The sequence below is a fragment of the Phascolarctos cinereus genome, unplaced genomic scaffold (genome assembly GCF_003287225.1).
Source record: "Phascolarctos cinereus isolate Bilbo 61053 unplaced genomic scaffold, phaCin_HiC Scaffold_9;HRSCAF=440, whole genome shotgun sequence".
Lineage (NCBI taxonomy): Eukaryota > Metazoa > Chordata > Mammalia > Diprotodontia > Phascolarctidae > Phascolarctos > Phascolarctos cinereus.
The window spans coordinates 248,552,450-248,564,945 of record NW_027556402.1 but is presented as its reverse complement, the minus strand read 5'-3'; the positions used below and the strand labels follow the sequence as shown (position 1 = coordinate 248,564,945).

At 41.6% G+C, this 12,496-nt stretch overlaps 1 protein-coding gene across 1 annotated transcript; it reads right to left on the bottom strand.

The window, feature by feature from the left end:
- Nucleotides 1–655: 655 nt before the first annotated feature.
- On the bottom strand, nt 656–1,585 carry LOC110199586 (olfactory receptor 5AK2-like). The gene has a single exon (XM_020974457.1). It carries the CDS (start codon nt 1,583–1,585, stop codon nt 656–658), a length of 930 nt encoding a protein of 309 aa, XP_020830116.1.
- Nucleotides 1,586–12,496: the final 10,911 nt, after the last annotated feature.

Sequence of the window (12,496 nt, the reverse complement as noted above, 5' to 3'; positions counted from 1 at the left end):
ACATTTTATTCTATCAATATTTCATTTTCCAATTTCATTACCTATAAAGTAGAAAATATAATATTACATTACTTACCTTATAGGGTTATTCAGAAGATCTAAATGAATCACATAAGATGTTTTAGGCCCTACCAGATAGTGAGGAAGATCTGCATTCAAGTTTTGTCCTTCATACATTCTAGTTGTGTGACCATGGACAAGTCACTAAACCTCTCAGTGTTCCCCCAGAAACTCTGTATTACTGTCAGACATGTTGCAAGTCGACCTTCTGCATCAGAGGAGGTCACAGGAGGCAGTTTCTCTTGTGGGAGTTTCCTACACTGATATACTCAGGGTCTTGAGTCCCCCACACCTTGAAAAATGTGAAAGTATTTTAGTGATAGATAAAAGAAAGCCAGAACCACTACCATCACCATTATATCCATCAATAAGGTTATTAATTCTTATAATTATATTAAGAATTTTGAAAATTCTTTGGTTACTTTTATAGGTTATTGGAAGGTTAATTCTGTATAGATCTTTGCAACTTTTGCCCATAATTTGTCACATTCCTCCAAGCTGAGATGTTGCCTATCTATTAAAAAAAAAAAAGGAGGTAGGAAAGTATTTGCCTAGATGCTTCTATGAACTGAGCCACTGGAATAGAAGGCCCGAATTATGAGCAACTCTTCCCCAGAATTTTTGCTGCTTCTTTGACAGCCTTGTTTCTTAAGCTGTAGATTAGAGGGTTCAGCACAGGGATGATGACCCCGTAAAATACAGAGGCTACTTTATTGTTCTCCTGGGACTCACTGGAAGAAGGTTGTAAATACATGTAAAGGAGAGTCCCATATAAAATGGTGACAGCTGTCAGGTGGGAGGCACAGGTGGAGAAGGCCTTGTATCTCCCTGTGGCAGAGTGCATCTTCAAGATGGCAGACAGGATGTGCACATAGGAGAAGAAGACAACTAACATGATGGTCGACAGGGTGAGGCCTGAAATGATAATTAACATCATGACATTCATATTAACACTGGAACAGGAAAGGGCAAGGATTGGTGGAGCATCACAGAAAAAGTGATTGATTATGTTGGAGTTACAGAAGGATAGGGAAAAGAGAAAGGCAATTTGGATGGATGCAGTCACAGAACCCATGAAATAGGATCCAGCCACCAGCTGGATGCAGGCTCTTTGGGACATGATCATTGGATAGAGCAGAGGTTTACAGATGGCCACATACCGATCTATGGCCATGGTGGCTAGAAGGTAACATTCAGTGATGGCAAAGGTTCCATAAACTTCTAATTGTAACACACATCCTGAAAAGGAGATAGATTTGTCGGATACCAGGAAGTTCAGTAACATCTTGGGAGTGATAGCAGAGGTATAACATAGGTCAACGAAGGACAAATGTTGCAGGAAAAAGTACATGGGGGTGTGAAGACGGGAATCAATGTTGATGAGGAGGATCACGCCAGCATTGCCCACTACAGATGTTATGTAGACAATGAGAAACCCAAAGAAAAGGGCATATTGCACCTCTTGCTTAACCAAAAATCCAAGGAGAATGAGTTCAGTCACAACAGTAACATTTCCTTGTGTCATGGCTAGCATGAGATCTGCAGATGAAAGAGACAAAAGGAAAGATTATGGGCACTCACAACTGGGAATGAAAATAGCCTTTAGTTTCCTGCTTTCTTTTTAAATTTTTAAATTTTTATTTTTTATGTTTTTTTATTTTTAAATTTTTAAAAAATTATTTAAATTATAAATTAAAATAAAAAATTTATTTTAAAATTCTTATTGGCATTTTATTTTTACATTAACTTCATTTACGAATATATCCATCCTCCCTCCCCAGCCCAGTGAGCCATTTCTTGTAACAAAGATAAAGACGGGAGGGGAGAAGAAGGAAGAAAATGTATAAACATTTGTATAAGTGTTAACTATGTGCCAGACCCTGTGCTAAGGACTTCACAAATATCTTTTGGGAGAAACGAAGAGGAAATGGTGAGTGGTTGCATTTACCAAGTCCCTACAGCTTTGTGAGTTAGACAGTTGTGAAAGCAGGAAGTTGTACCCAAGCACATCACTCCCTAAGTGGATAAGGACACAAGGCAAAGTTCCAGCTGCCCTCTGTTAGAGTCAGTCTGGGGAAGCCTCGTCCTTCCCTTGTGATCAGTTCAACCCTTCCTCCTTCTGTGTCCTCTCTCAGCAGACTCCAACGCTTCTGGCTTCCCAGTCCTCACACAGATCCCAGCTACGTTAATCCTTCATTCCCTCTTTGAGGCTGGCGAAACTGGGCTTCCCAGCATCTCCTGCAGCTAGAATGGCGCCACACCATAAAGCAGTGCTCCATGAGGTCTCTCCTAGTTCTAAATCCCACTATCATATGCTCTTCTTTACTAAATTTCTTTTTCCAATTAACAAGCACTTATTTTCTTTTTCTCTTATACTACTTCCAAAATAAAAGGAAAAAAAAAAGACCAGCCTCTTTCAGCAAATATTCATAGTCAAGCAAACAAATAGCCACATTGTCCATGTCCATATTAATAGTGATAACTAGCATTTATACAGTGTTTTAAGTTTTGCAAAGCTCTTCACATGTGCTAAGACAATCCTCACAATAAGCCTGGGAGGTAGGTGCGTTTATTATCCCCATTTTATAGATGGAGAAATTGAGGCAGACCGAGGTTAAGTGCCTTGTACAGAGTCACACAGTTAGTGGCTGGGGACAGATGTGAACTCCAGCACTCTACCAAACAGTCTCCCTTACTTCCTTAAACATATGTTTCATCTTGCCATTCTTGCTTCTGAGTCTGTCTTTTTCTCTTGGAAATCTTGGACAGCCTGCTGCGCTTAAGGCTAATCTGCAGTCCTTGATTAGGTAATCTGGTTCAGGATCTCTGTTCCTTTTCTGTACTGCGATGGCCTGGGCAACTACTGAGGCAACATTTCTTAGGGATTTCAGGATTCTGAGGAGGGATGGTGAGTGGACCTTGTACCAGAACTTCAGGCCTATATGGTGGGGCTCTGTTGTGGTTACCCAAAAGTTCTGCTTAGTCACATTTGACTCTTTGTGATTGCTTTTTGGGGTTTTCTTGGCAGAGAAACTGGAGTGGTTTGTCATTTCCTTCTCTGGCTCATTTTACAGATGAGGAAACAGAGACAAACAGGGTTAAGTGACTTGCCCACGGTCACATAGCTATTAATGTGTTAGGTTAGATTTGAATTCAGGAAGAAGAGTCCTTCTGACTCCAGGATTAGTGCTCTATCCACTCTGCCACATAGCTGCCCCAGACCCAGACATTATTTATTTCTGTAAATACACCAGGAATTACGTATTACAATTAGATCTTCCTCCTTCATTATAGTCCTCCTAAGACATGGCGCACTTATTTCAATCACGGACCATTTGTTCAGAATGGGACTGCTCTCCTAGATCAGAATGATCTTTAGAATCTATGTACCATCAAATGGTGGAAAATCTCCCTTTCTCCCTTTGCAGTACGATTTAATTTTTAGAACGTAAAATTCATTTGGAGCCATTTAGGGAGGGGTGGGTGGATCATGGTGGATAAGGCCCTTCTGAGTAAGAAACAAGATGGGTCTGGAAAACAACCAGGAGATTTCCCTGGACCCGGCAACCTGGCTTGGAAGGCTCTTCAGGGGAAGACGCCCAACATTTAGGTTCTGAGCAATGGCAGCAAGGGGTCCGGGGATGGGGGATGGGGGGAGGGCTTGGCTAAATAAGAATGAAGGCCCCTAAAGGAAGCACTGAATGGGTGAGAACCTCATTGTGCCTTTCCCTTTCTAATTCTAGAGTAGGAAATACAACTCAGCCCACTTATTGCATTGATTCTCAACATAGGGCAAAGCCCTCCAAAATCTCTCAAACAAATTACTCGCATTGATGGTACTCAGTAGAGGATTTATCAAGGCTGGTTGATTGAGTAGGGATGAGCTTTGTGACTTCATCAGGCTATGGAAAGCCTAGGTGGAAAAACTCCTTCTATCAATGCGGATCTGCACTTGGTCTGCAATAGAGAATCTTGGACAGTTGCAGGGAATAGTGAGAAGGAAAGGTGACTTGTCCAGGGTCACTTTGCCAGTGTGTGTCAGAGGTAAGACTTGAGCCCAAGTTGTCCAGATTCCAAGGCCTCCTCTCTAACCACTCTGTCACCATAGCTCTGAATAGATGGAAACGATGAGTTTGGAAGGGGCATTTATACTCAGAGAACCACAGAATTTTAGAGGTGGCAGAATCTAAGAAGGTCAAGTCTAAAGGTCAGAGCTGGCAGGGCCCTTAGTACTTACAATGTTAGAGTTGAACAAAGGGCCCCAAACCATGGGACATAGAATGGCCCGGCTGACAGGTGAGCTGGAAGCCAGCCTTCCCCGGCCCTCTAAACTACAGATGAGGAATCTGGGGCCTCGGGGAGGTCAGGTGACTTGCCCAAAGTCAAAGCAAACCTCTCTTTGCTCTCAGCCCTGAGTCAATTGAAGACACGGAATGGGAACTCAGGTGTCTGGACCCCCCAACCAGTACTCTTTGTTTTATTTCCTACTGCTTTGCAACGTATGTGACATACGTTGGAACCGCTAAGAGAAGGGCATCTCTGCCATTAGCACCAATGTCTGTGCTTTTCTCAGACCCATTGATTCTGAAACACAAGGGTAGCACCTGGCCTAGCCTGCGAAGAAAAAGGACTGGATCTGGAGTCAGAGCCTCAGTGTCAGCTACCGAGAGCAGCAAGGGACCTTGTCAAACCTCATTTGTCAGACTAGGCAACTCCGGCCTAGAGAAAGAACACTGATGAGGCAGGGATTCTGGGGCTTTGGGGTCACTGACATCTTGGGTGGGGTGGGTTCTGGGCCACTGGGGAGTAGTCCTCTCCCAGGTCAGTCTGGAGACTGCAGTCTCTGAGCTTCAAGCCTCACAGGCCTCTTTGGACCTCTCTTTCCTCACCCGTGGCCTTGTCTTGGTCCCAGTCCTTGTACCTATGGCCAGATTGCCCTGGTTAGGCTGCTGGTCACCATCTCCCCACAATGGCTCCTCCATCCTCAGGCTAGTCGGCCTTTGGTGACAGCACTCATAGTCAGACTGCACCCTATGTACCTCTGTTAGCCTAGTGATTTTTGTCCCTCATACTACCTCTAGGTCCTCAATGTGTTTACACCAGTTACCGTCCTAAAATATCTAGGCTGGCCTAGAGAGGTTAGTGACTAATAAGGTTAAGTGAAAGTATTTAGAGGAAGCATAGCAGAGTGTATAGATAGAGTCCTAAGCCTAGACACTCACAGACCTGTGTTCAAATCCCAATTCAGATGCTAATTTGCTGTGTGACCCTAGGTAAGTTACTTAACTTTTCTGGACCTTAGTTTCCTCATCTGGAAAACAAGAGCATTGGACTTGTGGGCCTCTATGATCGCAGTTTCAATCTTGGCTCTGCTCCCTACCAAGCCCATCCTTTCTCCCAACATCCCTGTTCCTGTTGATGGAGTCCCAATCCTCCCCATCATTCAGGGTCAGACTCGCAAGACGTCCTTGACTTTTCCCGTTCCCTCATGTTTTGTGTCCAATTAGTTGCTGAGTCCTGTTAGTTCTATGTCTAGATCCCCTTGTCTCTATCCTCATTTTTCTGCCCACACAGTCACCCCACTGGTGCAGTGTAGGCCCCCATTGCCTCTGGCCTGGATACTTGTCATAGCCTGCTAATGGTTTCCTCTGCTTCCAGCACCCATCGTCTTTAATCTGTCCCCTACCCAGCTTCCAGAGCAACCTGCCTAAGGCCCAGGTCCCACAGTGTCACTGGCCTGCTCAAAGACATCTTTCTGACTGGTTTACACAATAATAACCTCCTAGCCTGGAACTGAAGGCTCTGCTCCCAAACTACCTTTGCAGACACATTGCACAGGCGTCCCCTTCGTTCCCAGCCTAACTGCTCTGTTGGTCTTTCCCCAAACTGACCGTCCCATCTCTCTCCTCCATGCAGATTCACAAGCCTCTGACCCCTGCCATGAAATGCTTTCTCCTATCATCCTTCAGAATCCTCATGTCTCTACTATTCATGGTTCAGACAACACCTTCTCTGTGAATCTGACTCTAACATCCCAGGCTCAAAGTAATTACTCTCTTCTCTCATTTTTCCAGACTCCTTTATCTGCATCTCTCATTGGCTTTTCCTTATTCACTTCCTTCCATTACTAATCTGTGTCTGGCAGATAGGAGGGGCTTAATAAATATTTGTCGACTGAGTGACTGACACATCTGAGCCTCATCGGAACAATGGCAGAATACAAGCTCCTTTAAAGACAGGTTCTAAATTATTTTTAAATCTTTGAATCCCTGACACCTAGCATCATGCCTTGCACACAATAATCCATAGGATTTAGAGCTGAAAAGGCCCTGAGGGTTCTTTAGACTAGCCCCTGATGTTGCTTAATAAATATTCATATTTTGAGTTGTTAATTATAATAATACATATATATCATGCTTTATGTCATTATAAAAATGAAATATTAGTAAAGTGCTTAGCACGATACCTGACATAGAGGAGGTGCTATAAAAATTCTTATTCACTTCCCCCTCCTCTTCTACTATGTGGTTTGAAAAGTCCTTCACATTATCTTCACAATAGTCTTGGGAGGTAGGGGCTATTACTTTATCTCCATTTTACAAATGAGGAAATCAAGGCTGACCGAGATTAAGTGACTTGCCCAGGGTCACAATGTTAGGTGGCTTAATGCATAGAGTCCTAGACATGGAGTTCAATTGACCTGATGCCCTTATAGCAGTGTGATGTCAAATTTGAACTCAGTTCCCCTTGAGTCCAGGTCTAGAACTCTATGCATTGAGCCACCTAGCTGCCTCAGTTTCTTTTCTGCAAAATGGAGAGGATGGACAAGAAGCCCTACAGGCACCCTTTAGTTGTAGATTCTAAGAGCTCTAACTCCCAGAGGTGATACATCCATTTCCCACAAGGTCAACTGGTAACTCAAGAGTGTTGGAAGTCTGGCTCACTCACCCCTCAGCAGCATTTCCTACTCTCTTTTCATTTTGCCTTTGCTGGAGGTAAAAAGATTCTGCCCAGCCTCAGAACCAGCTCCTCTGTTTCTTTGGCACTGATCCATTCTCCGTGCTCTTCTTCTCTTCCAAGATATTAAGTATCCACAGTTTATTGGAAATAATGGGAAAATGTCTTCATTTCAGAAGAACTCATCTCTCTCTGGCCCCCTGCTTCCATCAGATCCAGGCTGACTGCCATCCTAAGATGGCATCTTTCCAGGTCCTCCAAATGTGGGTACACACAAGCCATTCATATGGCACTGGGATCTGCTCTCCTGGGCATCTCTGGTCCCAGGGGATGAAGAAAGCCCTGGTGAGACAGTCATCATTAGTTACTTTCAGAAAGACTTGGAGCTGAGCTTCCCAGAGGAGTCATTGCTATTTTCAAATTACTTAAGAATTCTATAAGAATAATAATCATAATTGCAAATCACATTTACATAGTGTTTTAAGGTTTATTAAACAGATTCCTCATTATAAACTTGTCCATTTCATCAAATTGTCCATTTCATCTTCCTTTTTTAATCTCTTGCTCTTGTTTAGAAAAGGATCCTCTCCCAACATACTTGTGAGACATTTCCTACCTTTCAACTCTAATCTTCTTCTTCTTCTTTTTTAATTAATATTAATATTTAGGCTATCCATGCATTTGAAGCCTATTCTGGAATATGATGTAAGGTCATGGCCCAAACTTAATTTCTGCCAGACCACTTTCCAATTTTCCGAGTAGTTTTTCTTGAATAATCTTCTTACACAGAAGCTGGTATCCCTGGGTTTCTTACCCATCAGACTTCCACCTTAAATAGTTTATAAGTCTACATGGGAGGGAGGGTAAGGGAAGGCAATAAGCATTTAAAAAGCACCTACTATATGCCAGGCTCTGTGCTAATTCTTTTAGAAACATTATCTCATTTGATCCTCCCAAACAACCTTCTGAGGTAGTTGTTACTATACCCACTTTTCTGTTGAAAGAAATTTGAGGCAGACAGCAGTTAAGTGACTTGCCCAGTGTCACACAGCTAGTAAGTATCCAAGGCAAGATTTGAACTTAGGCATTCTGATTCCAAACAATCAAGCAATAAACATTTATTAAGGAGCTTCTACCTGCCAGGCATTGTGCTAAATACTAGGGATACACAAAAAGGCAAAAGACAGCCTTTCAATCTACTGGGAGAGACAGCATGCAAATAAATATAAACAAAATAAGTTATATACAGGATAAATAGGAAATAATTAACAGGGGGAAGGCACTGGAATTAAGAGGGATTGGGGAAGGCTTCTCGTAGAAGGTGGGGTTTTAGTTAGGACTTCAAAGAGGACAAAGAAAGACAGTAGTGGAAGTGGAGGAGAGAACATTCCAGGAAGGAAGACAGTCAGAGAAAATGCCTGAGGGTGAGAGGAGGTGCATCTTGTTGGTGGAATAGTCTGGAAGCCAGTGTCACTGCATGGAGGTGTGAAGAAGATTGGAAAGGTAGGAGGGGGCTAAGTGAGGAAGGGCTTTGAATGCCAAACAGAGGGATTTTGTATCTGATCCTGGAAGCAATAGGGAGCTCCTGGGGTCTATTAAGTAAGGGGGTGGCATGCATTTTTAAAAATACATTTTAAGAAAATCACTTTAGTGATTGAATGGAGGATAGATTGGAGTGGGTAGAGACTTCAGGCAGGCAGAGCCACCATTAGGCTATTGCCATAATGAAACCGTGAGGGGATGAGGGCCTATATCAAAGCAGTGGCAGTATGCCACCTATTACCTAATTTGTTCCATTGATTATCTTTTTAACCAGTGAAAAATAGTTGTGATTTTTATTGCTTCATAGAATAATATGAGAACTAGTTCTACTGGGTCTCTGTAACTTTGACTTTTTCTCATTATTTCCCTTGAGATTTTTGAACTTTTATTCCTCCATATGAAGTTTATCGTTATGTAGCTTACTTTCTTAGTAGTTTTTTTTCTTTTGGCATGGCACTACATATACAAATTAACTTTAGTAGTTTCACTCTTTTAATTATATTTACATAGCCCAACCATGAATAATTAATGACTCTAATTATCAGTAGAATTGTTTTAATTAATTTATATTTGAATCTCTAGGTTTTTAAATGTAAAGCAGTCAATCAACCAATAAACTTTTACTAAGTGCCTACTGTACACTAGGGTATATCAGTTCATGATACATCATATGATATAATAATATCATATCACATTATCACATCATATCATGTCATATCATAGATCATATTCTATAGTACTCTATCCTACTCTGTAGAAAACACTTGTGGCAGAGGAGTAACTCACAACCACGGGCTGCTGGAAATCTTTCTTTCTCTCCTAGAGTCCTGCTGCCATTCCATTGGGATTTAGCTCTCTGCTGGCCTCCTTGGTTCATGCTTTTGCAGACTCCACAGTTGACATTTTTTTCTCTTCCACAAGGGGTCACTCTCTCTGAAGCAGTCTTGCCTCTGGTGAGTAATACTGTTGGCTGTATTATGTATGGTAATAATTACCTCCTACCTGTGGAGTGTCTCTGTTATCAGGGTCAGTTTCTGGCAGGGAAGTGAGTGGGCAGAAGAGGAGAAAAAGAGGGAAGCTTTCTCCTCTTCTTTCCTGTGAGTGAGTCCCTCTTAGCAGTTTGACTCTGATTTTAGAACCAAAATCCACTAGAGAACTTCCTCCAGTAGACTTATTCACCATTTGAGTGGGCTCAGCCAGAGTTGCGCTGCCTACTATGTTTATGTACAAGCCCAATCAATCAACAAGGATTTATTAGCCATCTAATAATCAGCTAATTGCTGGTTATACAAATACAGTGAGTAAAACAATTCCTATTGGCAAGGAGTTTGCATTCTAATGGGGAACACAAGAAGGGCTTGCATATACATGTATGCGCATGTGTACATATAACATGTGTATATATACACACACATAATAATATAAAGACAATAAATGCAAATTACTTAACCCCACGTTATTCTAGGAGAGAGAGCGCTTGCAGTTTGGGGGAATCAGGAAAGGCTTCACATGCAATACACTGTTTGAGCTGTGCCTTGAAGAAAGAGAGGGCTACTTTGAGACAGAAGTAAGGAGGAAGGACATTCCAGGCTTGGAGGTAAGTTATTGTAAAGGTGCGAATTTAGGAGACAGATGATCATGTGTGAGAAAAAGGGAAGACAGCTTGGTTGAATCACAGAGAGTGTGAGGAGGAATAATTGGCCAGCAAAACTGGAAAAGTAATGAATGGTTTAAAAGCTAAGTAGAGGAGTTTTTATTGGATTCTATCTGCCCAGATGTATGTCTGTTTTTTTCAGCCAATCACAAAATGTTTCCTGTACGTCACCTTCTGCCATTATCCTCTGGTCGATATACTTGAATCCTTTCAAATTGACAAGGCCTAAATCATTTCTAGTTTATATTTTTGATTGATTAATTCAATCAAAGTGTTTGGGTCTCCTGCGACTACATTAATTGGTGGGAGGAGCGGAACTACCAATAGCGTATGTGTTTCTTGCAGAAAGAGAACTTTTCACTTTTGTCTTTGTTCCTCCAATGCCTTGAACACAGTAGACAATTGGTGAGTGTTTAGTTAGAAGACATTCCCATATTGATAAGATCATCGATTTATTGACATATTGACATGGTGTTTGGATGAAAAGCTGAAATAATTCAGTTGGGAGAGTGTTAGCTAAAGTTTTAAATGTTCCTCATTTAAATTTGATTATTGGCAGAAGGTTTGAATCACGTATCAGATTGCCTCAGGTTTTTTTCAAGTCAGGATCATGTGATTTCCCACGATAGCATGAATTCTCAATAAATGACTGAGCCCCCAGCTCATGTGAAATAAAGTTTAAAAGAATTTAGAGAAGGAATCTACCAGAAAGACAAAGGATTGAACCAGCATAGAGAGTTAGGAGATTTGGGCAGTGACTTGTAATGTCTTAATTTCTGCCATGACAAAATACAACCTACGTATTGGTTTTTCTCTCATTAGAGAAGGTCAAAAGGTTGGTAGTATATCTCTGTTCTCTGGTTTATTCGAAAATACAGAGTGAGACAAATGAAAAGTCTGAGAGAGACAGAGTTTTCGGGTAATTAATAATCAATTTATTAATTGGGCCAGCAAAAAATCAATAAATTGATGGTCAGTGGTCTCTTGCAGTAACCAAAGACAAACCATGGAGATCATCTAATGCTTAAATGCTTTTGGAAAACTGGGTGTCCCTGACAGAGATCAACCCTGATTGTTGAGCAATCAAAAGATGGGGCAGATTCTTATATGAGGAGGTAGGCTGAAAGTTTTTAGCTCTTCCTGCTGAGAATGTGGCTTGATAATGAGACTCAGCTGCCTCCCACTAGCTGGACAAAAGAATCCATCTCCACCCAGACAACTCAAGTTGAAAAATGAGGGGATTTCCTGGAGAGGAAGCTTCAGGGCTGGAATTCACCTAGATTAGATTCTATTTACACTTTAATCAGAACTCTCCTAGTTGGGTGGAGTCCTGCTCAAGAATGAGGAGAATTTTGCTGTAGCATTAAGCCAATCTCATCATCTGCTCTGGCTGGTCCTTGAATAAGGAAGTAAAAAGAGAAAAAAAAAACCCCTGGAGCCTGATACTAATAATTGGTTATTAGTAAAGTAGAAAAATAATAACTTCTCTCAACAGTGTTCTCCCAAAAGAGTGGAAGAAGAGCTTTGAGGAGAAAATAAAGAAGATCTGAGAAGGAATAACAGAATTTGAACCCAAATTAGCATGGTGGAAGGTGACCAAGAGAAGAAAAGAAACAATGACCATTGAAATTTTGGATTTTTGTCATCAGTCTGATTGTCTTTAGGTAGAGAGGGGAGCTAGAACAAGAAGTATTTTATTTTTTTTTGTCTCTGAAAAGTAATAGTGAATCAGTGGGGATTATCAGAAGAGACAACACTGTCATGTTCAGAGAATGAAGACGTGAGTGGTGGTAAATGAAAATAATATATGCATAGATAGACTATAATATACAAAATATTCCTACCCCTTCCCTTGCCTTGCCTTCCCTTTCTAGGCTGGATCACCCAATCTCACTTGAGCCGGAGTTTCAAAGGCCACTAACGTTGACCACTTGCATTGTTAGGCAGCACAGCTTTGACCTGCCCTGATGTGGACCTGAGTCATTTTGCTTCTCTTTAGGCAGTCTGGCGGTCCCTTGCTCCTGAGGGCTCACCATAATGCTGTTAGACTTAGTGTGGATACCCTATTGGTGTTAGCCCTGTTGCAGCTCAAAACTTCCAAGCTCAGGAAATTCACCAGTCTCAGTTTCTCCAGTAGCAGAAGTTACAGACATGAGTTCCACCCAAATTTACATATCTTATTTCATTTGAGTCTCACAAAAATCCTGTGAGGTAGGTGCTGTGGATACCATTAGCGCCATTTTGCAGATTATATTTATTTATTTAATAATTTATTTAAGTATA

Bases quoted from the DNA above. Each gene is read 5' to 3' on its own strand.
- LOC110199586 (XM_020974457.1), bottom strand. From the start codon at position 1,585: ATGACACAAGGAAATGTTACTGTTGTGACTGAACTCATTCTCCTTGGA.